The sequence below is a fragment of the Micromesistius poutassou genome (genome assembly GCF_964030765.1).
Source record: "Micromesistius poutassou genome assembly, chromosome: 3".
Classification (NCBI taxonomy): domain Eukaryota; kingdom Metazoa; phylum Chordata; class Actinopteri; order Gadiformes; family Gadidae; genus Micromesistius; species Micromesistius poutassou.
The window spans coordinates 15,143,131-15,162,977 of record NC_140273.1 but is presented as its reverse complement, the minus strand read 5'-3'; the positions used below and the strand labels follow the sequence as shown (position 1 = coordinate 15,162,977).

At 43.5% G+C, this 19,847-nt stretch overlaps 1 protein-coding gene across 1 annotated transcript; it reads right to left on the bottom strand.

The window, feature by feature from the left end:
- Positions 1-8,891: 8,891 nt before the first annotated feature.
- Positions 8,892-19,189, bottom strand: fhdc1 (FH2 domain containing 1; the record flags this gene model as incomplete). The annotated part of the gene is made up of 11 exons (XM_084465968.1): positions 8,892-11,108; positions 11,251-11,415; positions 11,529-11,646; positions 12,211-12,281; positions 12,689-12,796; positions 13,392-13,462; positions 14,239-14,339; positions 14,911-14,996; positions 15,162-15,264; positions 16,873-16,934; positions 18,707-19,189. 11 exons carry the CDS (start codon positions 19,187-19,189, stop codon positions 8,892-8,894), a joined length of 3,585 nt encoding a protein of 1,194 aa, XP_084322094.1.
- Positions 19,190-19,847: the final 658 nt, after the last annotated feature.

Sequence of the window (19,847 nt, the reverse complement as noted above, 5' to 3'; positions counted from 1 at the left end):
TCGTGAGATGGTGATGCAAAAAGAGCTGAGGACAGACCTCCCCAGACAGAAAGGGAGAAGGTTGGGGAGAACCAAAAGGGAGGAAGGACCCCCCCGGGACCGGCCACGCCCCCACGAATCCACAGCCTCCAGAGTAATGGAAACCTAACCCCATCTTCCACCATCCCTCATTCATTCTAACACAAACAGCATGATCGTGAGGCAGCATGCCCTGGGGCTGCAAGCAGTGTCTGTACAATGTGTATCTTTCTATACTCAGGGTATATGCATTTGTATATGTACAGCTGTGTGCGTGTGTGTGTGTGTGTGTGTGTGTGTGTGTGTGTGTGTGTGTGTGTGTGTGTGTGTGTGTGTGTGTGTGTGTGTGTGTGTGTGTGTGTGCATGTGCGTGTGTGTGTGTGTGTGTGTGTGCTTGTGCATGCCTGTGTGTGCGCATGTTTGGTGCATGTGTCCAAACAAAATCCATGTTATTTTTCCTAGTCTGTCCAGTTTATTGGAAATCCTTTCTCCCCTGCCTCCACCACCCCCCAAGCTTTAATCATACTGCTGGGCCCCAAACATTATTTGTATCGACTAGCCCAAATACATCTGTATGTATTCTGCCCAATCAGGCCTCGCCCCTTTAACCAGATTACAACCAACTCAGAAGGACCCTAGCTTCCCACAGCGCTGGAAGAGATTAAAAGTGACCATTCCAGTCTATACTTGAAATTCCTATTCATATATCTATATAGGATAAGGGAACTTTGGCTTGTTTGATTATTAAGTTTTGATATATTTAGCATATTGGCACTCAGCGTACCTTAAAGACGGACAGACATGAATCCCTGGCTGAGATGTAAAGAGACAACACAGAAGAGAACACAGAGAGCCCGCAGAGCCGTGTTTCAGACACATACCGTACACGTGCACACGTTTCACATAGCTATTTCAATGCTTAGTACTTAATGTGATGATATTACTGAAATGCACCAATCATGATGGTTGTCATGGGAATGTTAATGGCTGGACATGGTTGGCAGTTGGCAGGCCACCCTGAGAGTGGCATAAATTGATGTTGATCGTGTGTCCATCCTTTGGGTTGCAGAATTAACTGAGCAATGATCATTGTAATAACTTGATCGATAAATGATCAATAATAGGAATAAGGGCAATTAGTATGTATTGACAACAGTCACTAACTGTTAGTATTTTCTTTCAGTCCTTCCAATACTTTTCAGTTACTGATTCCCCCTGGTGGTCAACGCATATAACACACTTTTTTTTATGTCAAGCTTCAAAACAAGTTTAATTTTGGGATGCTATAACCCCCCTTATCCACTGACAACAACAACAACAACAACAACAACAACAACAACAACAACAACAACAACAGTGTCAACTGAGCCTGAGGCCCCACATCATCACAGAGCCAAAGTATCTTCATTAAAGTGGGGGGAAACAATGGCTCTGCTATGAATGCTGTTCTTGGGTCAAAATCAATCAAACTATGCTGGGCGGTATTTATGAATATATTAAGTGGATTTGATCAATATATCCAATGTAAAAATGACAGATTATATACGATACATGGCATGATATTATTCGGGGAATACATTTATTGATCTATAGTTAGTAATATAATTAGCCAAATAATGGGACGCCAAGGGAAATCAAACCTTCAACATTCAATCTAAAACTAAAACTGTGACTGTTCTTGTTGTGCATGCATGTTGTGTAGCATGTACTTAGTTGTGTAGCATCTGCAGTAGCTAGCTATCACTGCTGTATACAGGGAATGGGGTTAGCCTGGCGATTGTTAGTACTTGCACTTGGTTCTATGAACATCTTTACTGTACCGACGGCGATATATTGTTTCACTTCTTATGACAAATGTACTTATTGTAAGTCGCTTAGGATAAAAGCGTCTGCTAAATGCCCTAAATGTGAATGTAAATGTTCTGAACAAAATATAAACTTGTGTAATGTATGTGTTTTACAGGCCCACTATAATAGACTATGCTTGCATCTTCTGTAACATTTTTAGTGATTGTTAAAGGCAGATCTGTCACAGTAGATTAAAGCCACAGGACTGCAGAACTATACTGCAGTGGTGGGCATGCTACAGGCACAACACTGCAATGCTGCTACTTGGAGCTCTGCTGCACTGATTTCACCAGAGAACAGGCTCCAGGCCAGGGGAATTAAAAGGGAATAGGAAAAGATGATGACTTGTTTAAAAAAAGTTTGTCTTGTTGAGTTATATGGTATATAGCCTACTGTAAAATAAGTGGCTGTATGCCAGCAGTGTCATTATAATAGTTAGGGTTAAAATGGGGTTAAAATAGGGTTAAAATGTGTTAAAATTATTCAAAGTGGTGAATTATAATTAAAATGTGATGTTTGACTTAAAGCAAATGTTGACTATATTACTACTCTATATATTCAAAACACACTGACAGTTAACCAAAAGGCAGTAGGACATGTGCCTATGAGTAGAATAAAAGCATTGTCTGATCTATCTTATTGTTCAGTCATTTGTTTGAATGTTTATTATATGATGGTGTTTTGGTTGCAAGTGAAGACAAAAATTATCTAGAATATTTTTTTCATTTCAACATTTATGACACCTTTAATATCAAACATTGAATGCAGTCATTCATTTAATCATATCTCATCATGCAAAACTACAATACATACCAAAGCCTGCTAAATAGATTTGTTTTTTTCGGCCGAAATGTTTATTAAAGCAGAAAGCTATCACGATGACACAGCAGGTTAGCAATTACTCACTCACTTTCCAAATCACTTATTTTGCTCAAAAAATCGAATAGGCTATCCGTGTAATAGGCTGCGGAAGTGTAAACGCTAGCGCAAAACACGATGTGTCAATGCAAACTGAGTAAACACAATATATCAGATGCTGCAGATGAGTCATTACAATATTTCAGTACAGGGGCTGTAGTGAAAATCATTTTTCAAAGCATACTCACTTTTTTGTTACAGTTTCTGACTAGTGGGCTGCACTGGATTGAGTTTACTTGTCCGGGATTAGAAACTAAATTGCATACATGTCCAGCGAACGGAGAAGAGTGCAGCAGCGTCTACATCACTAGTTGGAGCGATTATGGAGTAGACCCAATGATAATAGGGAAAGGCAATTCTGGGCGGATGCATTCAAATCTCTTCCAAAACGCAAGGGCCACTAGTAATGCATTCATTTTGCAAAAATAAACTGTACTTTTCACCAAATTTGTATTTGCAATACCAATGCATTCGTTTATTAAAAAAAAAAGATCGATCAATAGATTGAGTATCTCAATATTTAGATTGAGATTGAGTATATTTTCATGTATTTCTCAGCATGTTTTTTTTTATTATCATGCAATAAATTGGATTTCTAGACTCTCCCACACGACCATCACAAAACTTTACATATCCTTATCCCCACCACGCCATTTTTTTACTCAGGGAGGCTGTCGTCATGACAACACTCTGCATTATGCAAGAGCCCATGAAAGAACCTTTTCAAATTTAAGAAAAAGAAAAGAAAAAAACAAGATATTTGCATTCGGATTCCATTACTGCATTCTACACTGCTGGATACAAAAAAAGAGTCTGTAAAGTGAATTGTCCAGTGTGTCAATGGGGTGGGGTCACGCCTTTTCTTCTTACATCTTCAAGACTCATTACTAGGCCTACTTAAAAATGTTATGTTTTATAGTTTTTCTCTTACAGAAAATACTTGGTATGCTATCCACATTCAGCGCACTTGTGTACACAAATGAATGCGTTCTCAACCGAGAAATTCTTTGAAACCACCTTCAACACAACCTCAATCTCACTTATATCATAAAGACAAACTTGATGTTGATATAATGTTGAATCGCAGCAAAACACTCAACTTAAAACTAGCATTAAGTATTACCCAACCTTGGGGTCTTCTTATATTTAGGAGACAAAATATCATAATAATGTGTGAACTGATGTAGGTATACTACACATGTTGTACACTTCATAGAGATACGATTAAAATAACATGGCACTCATTTCTAAAAGTTCTTACCTTAGACATTGAGAGCCAAGTGGAGATGCTGCTCTGTGAGGGGGAACAGTGTTCTAGCTCCCAACACACAGCAGTGCTCCTCCTACACTGCCGCCCGCACCTGCCTCTGCTATTAGTGCGGTAGACTGAGCATGGCGGGATTACTCACTGGTGGATCATATCTTGCTGCCTGGCTCCTATCTTTATATTGGCTCAACATATGGTTAGGAACTGGCCAAGCAATTTCCTGAAACAGTTTATTTTTTCAAGTTTGTCAGTAAGTATCAGTTTCAACTTTTGTTCAAATCCACCATGTAGATTTAAATTTTGATTATGTAATGCTATTGATGGATCAAGTGCTTTCGGAAAGTAGAGCTGTATTATCTTTGAAAATATAGACCAGCAGATTGACGGACAGACTGTTTTCTCTAGAGGTCAGCTCAACATTTTCTCAGTGAACAACTCATAATTCAGCCATTTCGGTTGGGGAGGATTTTACAGTATCAGTGTTTAGGCTATACTTATTGTAAGAGTAGAAAGACATAATGGAACAGTAGCGAAAGAACAAATTGCATCTCATTAAGGGGTTCATGGTTATTATTTGAGGGCCTTAATCTAGCCTACAGCAAAACATTTACAACTAAATTAAAAAAGATAATTAAAACAATTATAAAAAATATAATATATCCACATACTCACCTCATGATTGCTGCTGTGTTTTCCTTGGCTATTATCTCAGTGTGGTCTTTTCATACTGTTGACTTGGGCACTGGACCTGAGGGAAAATATGTAAGCATTCACTTCACTGAGAGTAAAAGCAAACATGACATAGTGAGTCAGAGTGGCAACATTTATGGTCCAAATATATAATGTCAGGTCATGGTAATTTATAACATTGATTTTAACACACTGATGGATTAAGCACACACACACACACACACACACACACACACACACACACACACACACACACACACACACACACACACACACACACACACACACACACACACACACACACAAACAGACTGTACAATGTTGTATTAGTGACCTTATATGACCTTATATATATGTAGTGTTGCTATATATCATTCATTCTCTATTCAATAATCAGTCCAACAGTTCCTGATGTGCCATGAGATGGCACATGATCCTACTTACTTTGGCCCATACTGTTGTCTGGGAGACCCCTCTCCTGCTGCTGTCCTGTGGTTCTTATGGGACTCAACTTATAGACGGACATCCATCTTCAAGGAACTGGTCAACGCACAAACAAAGAGCCCCGTCCTGGGTTTCTTTTCATTGGTAATACTCCATTGGCTGATGTTTTTCATTGGTAGTTGTAAGAGTTCCTGGTGAGAAGTCACTGCTGAGTGAAAGAGCTGTCAGGGGAGGGAAAGTGAAGACTGTTGTGGCCAGGTGTCCTCCTGAGCTGGTGGATAAGGAGGGATTGTGATGCTCCTAATCCCAGCACACGGGCTCATGCGTCGACTTTAATTCCTTGCGAAACGTGCCGTCACAAGTGCTGACACTGCACGCGATAGAGGTTGCTTCCACATGTAGTGACTGCAACTTCACCTTTAAAATAGCATTACATCGCATTAGCTCAGCAGCGTAGGCCCAGACACCCTTAATAGGACAGGGTCAAAGACGTTGCACCTATCACTTATCACCTATCACACACACACACACACACACACACACACACCATTGGACATTTGCACATTGGATCTGTCATTATGGCAGGTCCTATAATCCCCCAAAACATATATATTATATATTATTCTCTGGAATTGTAAGGGTTGCGAGACAACTTTCGTCCACCATAGCATAATATATTTCTTGGTGGTCAACTGTACGAAGTGTACAGCTGCACACAACTGTATGTTTTCAGGTTGTTCAATGGGGCATTACTGGAGTGAAGGCCGAGACAGTAAAATTATGCAGATATTTGGGTATGTAAACCTTCACTGCCTTCTAATGGTCGATTACTAAATTAAACACTAGTAGGCCTACTGGTATGAATACCCACAACTAACTACTTATTCTACATAAAGGCCTACTACAACAAACAATTTGACATAAACAGTATAGTATATTACAATGTTCTAATAGGTGAACATAATTACTGGCTTTCTATGCTATAATGAATGTCAGATTAACAGGATAAAAAGAAAAGCTGAGCGGTTAGCTGGAGGGAGCCACCAGGAGGCGGTAGAGTATCAGATAATATCGGCCTCGTGTATTGTATGCGGGGTTGGACCAATGAGTGCAGTTAGACAATGGAAAGAATATAGGACATGAGCTTTACACAGCAATATCGATTTTTATTGTTGATTTCTTTGATTATCATAAATATAAACTGTGATAGACGATCAGTTACAGTTATGCAGCCCCGTGGTGACTAGTGATCATGCAAGATCATTTCTCCCAGATAACAGGCAGAGACCATAGTAAACCATCCTAAATAAACATATTTGTTTGACCTTAGGCCTACCAGTGCAGAACTGCGCATAAAAATGTCTACCTGACAAAGTTTAGATATTGCTGCAAATAGTCAAGGGTTTACAATGGAAAACAAGTAAAGCGACGGATGACACTTTCTGCATCCTAACGACTACAATTCAGTTTACTGTGACTTAAACCGTGACTATTGTCTTGTGGTTAAGGCCAGGGCTTGTACTGACTCTAGTTTGAGAGGGCCGCTCATCAGCCGTTTTAGTCGACGTGATTTTGTGTTTCCAAGCGACCTCTCTGAGGCCTTCAGTGATCCAACCGCCTCCCCTTGATCCGAGTCGCTATGGTAACCTGCGTGTAACAAGGCAGCAGCATAAGGGTGAGTAGGCATTCAGTTTGTACACAGGCCGGCCGTCAGATGCAATGTAAAGCCCATTGTACTAGGCCACCACTTGAGAAAGTTAACAGCAGGAGCCACGACAAGGCATTAACAAATTGGTAAACTGATATGGTTTAAAGGTACAGACTAAATTGCTGAAGGAGAAATAGCATATTGTTTCAGTCTTCAGTCAGGTGTAGGCCTTTTATTTTTCTAGGAGACTATTCCTGTCCAAATCCATGCAAATGTAAAGAGGAGAGGGCATGTAGGCCTATAGAAAGGCCTTATGATAATGTTTTTCTTAAAATCAATTTAATTACTGTAATACTGACTATATTTCAATATAATTTTATTTTAATTTAAACAAATTGGAAAATGCGATGCATTTAAGCAAATTATGTGACTCAATTCAGACAGAACAACAAAACTCAAGGAGCATGGTCAATTTGAGATTGTAAAGTTGCTTTTAATGGTAACTACAAACATAGACACTAGTGCATCAACTAACTAATTGATCAACATTGATGATTTGCTTCCCGCTAGCTGCTCCTTCTCCATCTGTAAAGCTTATTCTTGTGTATTCATGTGCAGGACGAACCGTTTCTCGTGTGCTATGCAAAATACATGTTGATTAGGCATGCTCTTTATTGTGTACCTTATTTCAGACTAAATCGGAGATGGAACATGTACAGGGAAATCCTTCTCTTTTTAGTGCTCACTTTATACATATACATAGTATGCCGTGTAAACAACCATAATCCGAAAAAATATTTTATCTTTACATTATTTACAAAAATATCTATTGGTGTCTTTAATTATATATATATATATATATATATATATATATATATATATATATATATATATATATATATATGGTGAAAAGTATGGAAGATGACCCTCTTATTCCTATCTACCATCACTTTCCATTTCTGCTAGTGATGAAAGGGCTACATCTAGCTTAAGGCAATGCTGTGTGTGTGTGTGTGTGTCTGTGTGTGTGATCTTTGAGACTATAGGTGCATATAGGTATTTTAAAAAGTTACGCTAAGGCATACAGCTACACTGAGCATTACTAAGTCACCATTGAACAATCCTAGCAAATCGAAGTCAGTATAAATACGATGATCTTGGTAACATTTTTTCAGTGTTTTCATCCAAATGTGAGGCATTGCGAATGCTCTTCTCTTTAATAGCATCTGTGTTGAGCTAAACTATTGAAACTTATGTGCATTTCTACTCCATGACAGTATGGAGGGGTCTAAAACAGAAAACAAATACAAGTACAACATAAAAGGCCGCTGCTGGACTAATCTGATTGGAGGAGCTCAGGGTTGTATGCCAAGGCCATGGTTTGATTACAGTGCGGATAAAACCAGATAATCATGTTTCTTTAATTCCAGGCCTATTTTTCTGAGGTATCAAGCAATAATTAACTAACAACGCAATAAAACGTCGGCAAGAAAAGAGAAAAGGACAGCAGCAAGGTAAGGTTATCACAAGGCTTAAAACCTTCAATTAAAGACACTGAAACTCTTAAATTGTTGAAGCTAATTAGCAGCATTACAGTGTTAGGCTGCACCTACATATACATCAACCGTCATCATAAACAGTAGTATAGCATCTGTAGTAGCAGACTGCTAAGCAGGCAACAAAGGCTCTTTTGCAAAAGTGGAATTTTGCCATTTGTCAGTTTAGTTTCTCTCGTAATATATAATTTGAAAATATAACAAGAAATACGATGAAAAAATAAATCCTCTCTGTGAATAAATGTCTCTTGGAACAGTACTTTGCATCTTGCTCTTCACACATCCTCATTCATCAAGTTAATACAAAGATGGCCGATGGAACTTACGTAGATGAGGTATGGATATTTTTAACCAGATTCCAGGCTTCTTTAATTATATATAAGGAAAGATTAAAAGTCTACAGCGCCATTGGTGAACCGGACCCAAAATTGCATCTTGCGGGAAAAAAATGTGGGCTCTCTGTCTTTCCGTTTCTCCAGTTACATTTCGACAGACCATAGCGTTACTTCCAGGTTGGCTTAGACGCTCTGGTGGTCGCTGCCACTTCTCTGGATTGGGTGCTCTTGTCAGAAAAGCTGTTGGCCTTGCGCACCTCTTCCCGGAGTGTAGGTGGCGGAGGCGTACCGCTCCGATATGTGCTGCGACTTGTGGCCCTCACACTCTGTGCTCTCCGCACGGCGGCCCCCTGGGTCGGCCCCTCCCCTGGGGGAGCAGCCTGCCTGCTGACGGCGGCGTTCTGAACCGGAGAGGGCATCCGGGTCGGTATCGCCGAGCCCGCTCGAGCCAGGAGTGACGGGCTCCGCGATGGGGTGGAAGGGACGGATGCAGGTACTAGCTCCTTGATCTTTCTGGACGTGGAAGCTACGGTGTTACGAGCAAAGCGAGGAACGCCCGAGGCGGTTTTGGGGCCGAGGGCCTGCGAGCTGCTGGCCTCGGAGGAGGCCCCGACCTGGGCTTGAGCCAGGGCCTCGGCCTGGGCCTGGGCCTGGGCGAGGGCCCTCATGGTGGAGCGACACATCTTCTCCTCTGGCGGAGCCTTGGGGATGTTCCTCAGGGGTTTGGCGCTGGGCTTGTGGAACGAGGACTTCTTCGGGGTGTTATCCCGGGCCCATCTGGTCAGGGTGCTGGCCAGGCTGCTTCCTCTCTGAGCCTTGGCCTCGTCGGGGGGCAGGCTGGAGTGTCGCGGGGTCCTGGTGGTCTTCTCGCTCCTCCCTCTGGCCGGAGTGCTCTGGTCACGCCGCGGACGCCGGGGCTCACTGCTGTCCTGGACCTGGACCGGCGGCCGCTCTGCTCGCTTGCTGCTCACCGACCTGGTGTGCCTGGTTAGGGGAACCACTTTACGCATGCCCTGGTTCTCACTGTTGGTCAGTGTCCTTACACTGAGACATCCGAGGCCCTTGACTGCTTTGGTGACCTTGCTCTTCACGTGCGGTAGTTTGACAGCGCCGGTCACAGCCGATATCTTCCCCGCTTTTTTCCCCTCTGCGGTGTCACAGCTGTCTGTGTCCCAGTCTTCTGTGGTAGTTGACGGCGTGATGGAGGACGCGTCGGTGGATTTTCGTGCCGAGAGCTCGTTGGGCGAGGTGGGGGCCGACTTCTCATTGGGAGAGACTGTGCTTTGCCGAATCTCCTGGACGTTTTTCCTGTTCGGAGCGTTTAGGTCCGACCCTTCCCTGAATATGGGCAAGCTGTCTATCTCGGAGTAATCCAACGCAACGGAGCAGTCTGCTTCGGTGCAGTCCAGAATGTTAAACATCGGCTTCTTATTGTACACAGAGGAGTCTAGTGGGAGGGGCGTATCGCAGGTGGTTGATGAAAGGCTGCTGTTGTCCTCTTCTTCTCTGTCTTTCTGAAGCCAATCTCCCGACGGAGTTATCCCCGCTTTACCCAATTCCTTAGGACCTGCGTCGCTTTCTAAAATGTTACTAAGTGGAGTGATGTCCAAAACAAGGTTAATCGGAGAAGCCCCTCTCTGCCCCTCCTCGTAAGTCCCAAAATCCCGCTGTTGGACAAAGTGCGTGTGATTGCTGTTATTGTTCGGGCTAGCTAAGTCAAAGGTTTGAGGTCCTTGGACTAGCGTGTGTTTCTCAACACTTATGTTCATGTGCCCTGTAATTGTTGGGTTGGGGAGTTGCGCTGGGCTTCGAAAGATATAACAGGAGCTGGGCAGAGCACTACCCTCAGACACGGAGCGGTAATTATTGTTGTTGCAATAGGGGTCCTCATTAGCATTAAACCCTGGGGAGGAAAACCTGGCCAGTGGACTGATGGGCTCTTCTGGACTCGGAGACAGCGCCGTGGGCTGTCTGTCCCGCCCCAGCTCGGGGCTGCTGTCCAGGTCGGAGAGTATCCAGGGTGTGGTCCTCCGCTGATGGGTGCGGCCCGACCGAGGTAGGCTGTTGAACCTGGAGAAGTCGGTGGGCGCCCCGGGTTCGCCAAACAGGTACCCGTGGAGCTCGCGATCGGCCGCCGAGTTGACAGTGTGGCGGTGGCGACGGGCGCTGGCCGAGCGCGACATGGGGCTGCCCGGACTCTGGGAGCGCTGCTGGAAGAAGCCCAGCAGGCCTTCCTTGGTCAGCATCTCCACGTCGTTCTCGCTGGAGCTCCGACCAAAGCCCCCCGTGCTCTGGTCGGCGCCGGTCCAGGCGTAGCGCTTCTCCTCCAGCTCCCTCAGCCGCCGATGCCTGGCCTCCTCCTTCAGCTCCCGGTCCTGGTTGTCCTGAGAGGGAGGGAAGGAAGAGGAGACAGAAAGCAAAAGAGAGGAATTTAGAAGAAACAAGTGATATAAATGACTACAGCTAAATGTATTAAAAACCTGGATAAAGCTTGATGTTTTGAAAGGTATTCTGTTGAAAACCTACCTTGACGGCTTTCTTGAACTTAATACAGAAATCTTGAAAGATGCGGAAGCCCTCATCCAGCTTGAAGGTGTCCTTGTCCTCGCAGAAGAAGTCTATCAAGGCATTCCCTTCCTTGCGCAGATCTAGCCGGCGTCTTTTCAGGTCCTGAAGGGTCTGTCCCGAACTCTGAAACCCCAGGGATACTTCGGTTAGCTAACGTGGCTACACCTCATTGACACATAAGTCCTTATCGTATAAGCATAATGTGTGCAATGTGAGCAAACCCATCGCGGTCTCACCTGGAGGAAAGGCTCCAGCTGCAGATGGAGCTCCTGGTCCTCCTGCACCTTCTCCTCCAGGGTCTTGGTCCGGACGTACAGGGAGGTGAACTCCGACTCAATGTTCTCCACTGAGATTCTGCCACAGTCAAACATCCACAACAACTGTAACGTCAACATTCAATTCAGCAGGCATTATGTTGTGAGAGTGAATCGTGCCTGGTGTTTGTTATTCTCGTGTGTGGGTCGTATGTTGTGCATGCCCTGCGGCCGGTGCAGCGATAGGATAACTGATTGCAGGTTACGAGACAACAGGCTACTGAGGTGACATACAGTACTGCTGCACCAGAATACATGCGAGAGAGGAGAGCCCCCCCCCCCCCCCCCCCCCCCGGGATAAAAACTAATCTGTTCAGGAGATGTATTATGCTATGCCGACACGACGGCTGGAGGCTCACGGCATACATACGCAGAGTGTCCTCAAACACTTTCTTAGGCAAGAATCGTACGTTATGGCATCGTGGAAAAATACAGCATTCCCGCCTTTTTTGTCGTATGAGAATTTCACTGCATGTGAAAGTTACGGTACCAAATACAAATTGGTGGACCCATAAAGACTAGATATGGATTTTGGAAAAATGCTATCATTAAAAAGAAATGCAATGACACACAATGCAAATAAATGATCTAAATGATGGTATACCTGGCAGCACTTTGGACATCTTGAAGTTTTTCTGGAAACTTGAGCAGCATCTCGTCTTTCTTCTTTGCCTCCTGGATAGGCAGAGCATACATTTTTAATACACACATATGGATAGAAACGCAAGCAGACAGACAATATACAGACAGTTGGATAGGAACCCAGGCAGACAGACAGATATACAGACAGGTGGATAGAAACACAGGCAGACACAGATATACAGACAGGCAAGTAGACGGCGACACAAGTGCACTTCTTGTTGACGATTGTTTTAAAAATAGTTTGAAATCATCACATTTCAAGGTAATTATCACATCCGTTAATATCGGGAGAGACCTCATTGCTAAAATAAATAACAAATATGAACAGAGTTACTATTTACGAGAAGTGTGTATGACTCTATGTGTATTACACATAGGCATTACTCTATGCATATACATAAATATCCATATTTGGAATTGTAGTGGAAAACATTTGTTACCAGAGCAACAAAGTGCAGCAGGTTCATCCCAGGCTTGTTGGCCTTGGTGTCAGCCAATGAGAGGAGAGAGGAGAGCTTGAATCCCACAGCGTTTCCAGCATATCCACCCTGGAGACCACAGGGTGGAGAACGTGAGCAACACAGCAGAGCAAACAGTTGGCATGAGTACGTATGTTGAAAAAGAACAGGCTGAAAAAAGTGCACTGATGTGAAAGTTTGACTAATAGAAAGGAAGGGATGTATGGTGATTAGGGGTGTAATGATACACAAAAGTCACGATTCGGTACATACCTCGGTTTTTAAGTATGTTTAAGTATGTTTTTCGGTACAGCAGTTTTTATTATTTTATTTTTTATTAAACAATTGGATTTTGATTTGATTTATTAAATTGTATCAAACAAATGCCTTACACAAATGACATCAAATACAATTGAGGATAAAAACACAATAAAGTCCAGGACTTATTTCCATTGTGGTCCTCAACACAAAACATCAGGTGAACCCACGACACTCAGAGTGTGTGATAATCAATAAAAACTTTATAAAAAAAAAAATAATAATATATATTTTTTTCTCTCTCAGTACGTACCGAAATGAAACATGCATCGAACCATCGAACCGAAAAATTTTGGTACGAATGAGTGTATCGTTACACCCCTAATGGTGATGTGTTAACATTACAGTTACGGCATCTAAGACTTACGGCGTTCATGATGTTCCCAGCCTGGAGCACTAAGTGCAGGATTGCATGGAGCTCTTCACAGTTCATTAGCTCTGCAGCACAGGATCAATACAAACGGACACCACACAGTTACACACTGTTTAACGACCATTGGCTGTCAGCTATCTATCTTACTACTGTGGCTTTCAGAAAGCTATCAGTAGTTTTTTTAAGTCATGTCAAGAATCAGGAAAAAGGAAGTTACTACCGAAGATTAACACAACGATATGAATGTATGCAAAAATCCACTATCAAATCGAAGAGAATAGATTCACTGTTCTATGTATCATTCTATCGTCATGCTCTGAGCCATCATCAACCTTTTTATATTTATTTAACCAACATCAGCTAATTAAAGAACAATGTTCAGAACCACCACACAGCTTCATATCACTGGACCAGTTTGTAGTGTGGTAGTGAGGACCAGTTTGTAGTGAGGAAAATCGCTTTAAGTCTTTCGATACCTTTTTTTTCTGAAGGGGGCTACATAAAAATCGAGTTCAAGTGAGCCTTTTCACCACTTATTGGGATGTTTAGTTTGATTACAATTTATATGATCAAATCCGCCTTTATTTTAGGCACATACAATACAACATGCTGTAAAACCGAACATATGAATTTAATGCATTATTAGAACACCTCTACTGAGTATTTTGCTGTCTCACCTCAGGTAAGTTGTAGCGATGGTTTTCCACTGATGATGGCTCATATATCTAGGTCAGGCCTGTGTGTGTGTGTGTGTGTGTGTGTGTGTGTGTGTGTGTGTGTGTGTGTGTCAGTTTGTGTGCACATACGCGTGCATGTGGGTCCAGCAGAAGCATGCCATTACCTTTAGTGGCCACACGAATGACATCGATCTCACGGCTCATCACAGCACAGGAAGCAGAGAACTCTGCACAGAGAACCATGGCCTCGATCCGAACCTCGAACCTTTCAGAGGAAAACAGTAATATTTAATGACAGGTTTGAATCGTGCAGATCGATACACCTCTGAAATCTCTCTGTGATGATTCGACAGACATCACAACCTGTGAAAAACAATCTGGACCGAATTGCTTTTTGAAATTCTATCTGAAAAGTGAGACGAGAGCCATGACATCATCATGTCTTCTTTGCCAGGTGGTGCGGAGGAAAAGATTAGGTCAGAAGGGAGGGGAGGATAGGTAGTGAAAGAGTAGTACGACTATAAAGCCGTCCTTTGTGAGAGCAGGAAACATGAATGTACTAAATGTTCTGAACTGCATCACTGTGGTTTATTTTTTTATATTGCTCGTTTGCATGTTGTGTAAAAATCCCCCAAAAAAATCCCATCACTGAATAGATTTAGATTAATAATGACAATATTAACACGGTTGGCCTTTCTAGGCATGACCGACAGTCTTGACCCTTGACCCTTAAAAATATTAAACATTTCTTGTGCGTTCCCTGTTCGCAAATTCTACAGTACTGTACTATAGAGGTTTACCATAGTACACTTAAGGCCATGGGGGGGCGTCCTTACCGTGGTACCTGGATCAACAGGAACATAAAGGAATCAACAAGTGTCAGCTTGCTTGGGTCCCCCTTAAAGGACTGGAGTTTCTTGATCTATGGAATGAAACAAAAAATAGATTAGAGGCTGTAGACAAATGTGTACAATTATTGTTAAGTATGTACACATACACACATACATATTACATAGGCACATGCACACAGACACACACACACACACACACACACACACACACACAACACACACACTCATGCACACACCTCCTCTGCATCAGGCAGCAGCTTCAGAAGGTCTTTTAGTAGCTCTGCTCCATAGATCTGGCCTTCTCCCTGTCGTATGTCTTCCACGATGGAATGGTTGGACCTAGAGAACATAGTGTAGATAAAGTTTAGTTCCCAAATACATTTAGCTATAATGTAGCTCTGCTCTATCATCTTATACACATGTGGGTACATTGTAGTTTAGCGTTAGCACCTAATGCACCTAATATATTAGTGTTAGTATCTTAACACATTTAGGTACAGTTTAGTTCAAGGTCTCATTGAACCCTGAGTCACATTAGCACCCCAGGGTGTTGAGAAAGACTACTGTATACAGTAGGTCTCTAGGGCTTGCACATCAGAATGCATCATTTTGTGTTGGGGATACTCCGCCATATTGAGAGAACTTGAAAGAGTTGTAGTTCTGTAAAATCTGAAATGAACGTAAATATACCGCAACCTGAGATTATTAAAACGTTGTTTTGCCACATCTCAATGAAGTTATGTGGCAGTTTCAAACACAATGAGCAAAAATGTTGCAGTCTTACTCAAAATGTTGGTCCATGATGACAAAATAATCAAACAATTAATTACTAAATAATTACCAAAACATTAACAACATAATAATTAACACTCTGACTCTCCTATGCCTCCACGATGGAGGCTGTCATTGCGATGTGAAGTCGAGATGATCACAAGGCCTTCAATAATCAATTAGCTAGCAACACAGTTTAGTAACACTCAAACTGCTTTACACACACCCCAAGTACAAAAAAATAAAGCTTTAGTTCTAATGTAAACACTTTGAACTGAATGACAGCAGAGGTGATGACTAGTATATTGACTGTATGTATGAGTATGAGTCCTCTCATACATTGGCGAAGGAGTCAAATGGCATGGAAATGTTGCACAGAGTGATGCAAAATAAGCAGCCATGCAAATAAATTTGTGCGATTGCGATTGTGCTGCAGTGAGAAATATAGCACATCAAACTAGCCACTCTGTGCTACGCATGTAACACAATGGAGAGCTTGGTTTTGCAACACAGAGTAAGATTGTTTTTGATTGCTAAGTATGTAGACCGGTGTCCAAGCCAGAAATTTGAGATTAATGAGCTCTATCAAGCCTATTCGAAAATAAGTCTCAAAAACTGTGACCCAAATCCCCAAATAGTGTGATTATTTTTAAGGACCCACATAGACAACACTAGGATTTCCTAGTTTATTAGGAACATCAAAGAAACTGGGCAGTCAATGTACCTGTTTGTTGTGGTCAAATGTAACATTCAGTGGGTTTTGAATCTGTTTCAACCCAATGCATAAATATGTTTTTGCCTCCGTCTCTCTTTGCCCCATAAGTTCTATCTGTAACTATAACTGTACTGAATGCTGTTCTCAATCAACCTAGCACATCTGCTTGGCCACGTACTTAATACAAGGAGTGAGTGTGAGGTGGAACCTTGTTATCTAGGATTGATTAAATCTGTATTATTATTATTATTATTATTACGGTCAAAACTGCAGACCTCATTATTTAGGCCTCAAAGTTTTGGTTGTTCTGAACTTTGGGCCCCTCTTCTTAAAACCTAATCCAGTTATACAAGCGCATTATGTGTCACACGGGGCAGTTCACTATTTCCTCACATTGATCAATGGAACAGACTCCCAGTCCACTGGGCTTTGTGTAAGCCAGTCACGTACAGAGCACTTACTTCTTAAACTGCTTCAGGAAAATTCCCACATTCATTCCTCTTTTGGAGTCCAGGATGCTGATCTGTAAAAATACAATTAAAATAAAGATTTAGAATTTCTACTAACGTTATGTTATTCTATGCAGTAACAAAGGATAGTGTGGTCTTCTCCCATCTGAAAATGTACTGGGTTTGATCTCACGTAATATACCTGAAAAATGTCAACTTCATGCATAAACCTTGGTTAAATGTTTTGCCTACCGGCCTTTTGTGTAACGATATACATTGTGTAACGATATACATTTAAAAACCAAAACTCAATTGGCGTAACCTTCTCAAAGGGTCACCCCCAGCACTAAATGAAACTCTACCTGGGCTTTCAACTATGCTATAGCAGCCATTCAAACAATGGCAATTGTTGGCTTGCGTTGTCTTCCTATTTAAGGTGAGGGGACATTAAGTTCCCCAACAGGATTCCTGGCAAATTTAATTATAGCATTTAAACACAGCTGTTGGTTTATTTGAAACGCCAGTGCAAGATGGTGTGTGTGTGTGTGTGTGTGTGTGTGTGTGTGTGTGTGTGCATTTTAAGTGTGGATGTTGTTGTTGTGTTGTTGATGTTGTGGAGGTGCATGAGCACATTGTGTGTGAGGCAGTAAGAAAGTGATGGCAAATCTGACATATTGTTAGCCTAAGCCTTATGTCATCTGTCATCAGCAGTGAAAAACATGCACTAATTCTGCACTAGGAATATGCAGCACTGCTAACATGGCTCTCTATGAAACTTGATATCTTTGACGTGTAATAAATTAACCATATTAATTTCATGACTATAGCAGCAGAACGTATGTGTGTGTGTCTGTGTGTGTGTGTGTGTGTGTGTGTGTGTGTGTGTGTGTGTGCATTTGACACCATCATAGCTTGGCTTTTGTAACCGCTAAATATTCCCTTAAGGCTTGTTAAGCGTTTGACAATCTATAAACCTGACTCACGTAGGTTGAGGTTAGTCTGAACCTGATTTAAGTCCCTCTCCTCTCTCTCTTGTGGGTATTGCCTTACACTTCATGCAGGTTGCTGCAAGCAAGCTTTTGTGTTGATTGTGTACTATGCAGACATTTTCAATGCTATAAAGGAAACGGGTCATTCAGCACCTTATATTTGTTACCTGGTATGCCCCAGCAGGAGGAAAAACAAAAAGCTCCTCAAAATGTTCAGGTGCAACTTCAGTATGAATGATGTCATCTTGTATTCTTTCATTATATCCTCACATTACTCTCTAACACTCTGGGATTGTCGTTGTAGTCTAAGTGAAGTTTAAATGAAGCTGCAAGACCTATATTTACCTCCTACTAAACAATGGTCTTGTATGTGTCACGTTTCAGGGATGGCTTGGTTGTGGAAAGCATTAAGAACCAGCCAAACTAATTGATATATATATATATATATATATATATATGTGGGCATCCTTAATCAAAGCAAAAGACAAATATTGATCTATTTAAATCCTAAAAACCCACCGAATACAAATACTCCCTTGAAATTCTCTAAATACAACCTAAAACATTTGAGCTTTTGGAGCCCTTTATAACAATCCTTGAATGTATTGAATGTAGATTTCTACAAGTTTGTTGTATAACCCAGAGCTTTGTGGTGAATAGAGTGTTGTCCATGGCTCTCCATGGACAACACAACAGCCAACCACTGCGCCCTATAGTATAACAAATATAGTCTAGTATAACGCCCTATAGTACAAAAGATGCACACCCTCCTTATCCTCATCCTCATCATCCTCCTAGCTCGCTTAAGGACACCAGCCCCCCCACACCAACCTCAGCCTGCAACTAAACCCCCTCACCTCGTCCTTGCTGCTCTCCTTGAAGGAGCGAGTCCGACCGACCCCCGCCAACTGCTCCGAGGCCGGCGTCTTGTCCCGCCGGTGGGCCACGCCGACCCCGCCGCCGCCGCCGCCCTCCTCGCGCTGCCCGAACAGCTCCTCCACGGAGCGCACGTCGATCTGGTACTGCTGCTGGCGCACGGCCATGGTCCAGATGTTGGGCTTGCCGCGCACCTTCTCCTCCGGGATGGTCTTCCAGAAGAAGCTCCGCACGCGGCGCTTCTTCCGCACCCCGCCGTGGCCGCCGATGTCGGGCGGAGGCGGCGGTAGTGGGGGTGGCGGTGGGGGGGGCAGGGGGGGAGGAGGAGGGGGCGGGGTCGGTGCATGAAGCGCTCCCAGGTGTGGGGTCGGTAGGGGAAAGGAGGCGGGCTCTCGGGATTGGTCGTCATTGTGCGGCGGGAAGGAGTGGGGGTGGGTCTGGGCCACGGAGGAGACGGAGGACATGGAGGCCAGGCCGGAGGAGCTGGAGGTGGAGGCGTCGGAGGCGATGCAGCTGATGCTCTCGCTGCTGCTGCTGCTGCCGCCGCCGCCGCCGCCACCGCTGCCGACTCCTCCCTCTGCGTCGTCGGTCGCAGACGGGAGGCTCATGGCACGCATCACAGCTGCGCCGGAGGGCGGCGTGCGTTCCGGGACGGAACCGGCCACCGGGGGAGGCCTGCGGAAACTCACGGCCGTGCGGTGATGCTGTCTCGTTCCAAAAAACCTCAACGAATCAGCTCTCTCTCTTTGTTTCACTTTATCCCGTTATGCTGCGAAACACGTCCAGACAGAAGTGTCATTATATCACCAAAGACATGTTTTTAGCGACGGCAGGGGTCAACGCCGACCGCCCCCCACCCCCCCTTTGCTGACCCCACCCCTCCACCCCTTCTCCTCCCTTGTTAGAAGTCGGCAGGTGCCCCTTCATCTAGTTTACAGCGAGTGGAGCGTCGCCTTTGATGGTGTCCATCTCTATCACTGAGCTGGTCATCCATGGCGCTGTGGCGCCGTCCCTTTGAAGGAGCCCTCCTGGGGAAGGGGAGAGGCGGAGGGGGGAAGCGCAGCGGTAATGGCCATGGAGCTGTGGGAGAGAACACACAGAGCAACACAGGTCCGGATTACA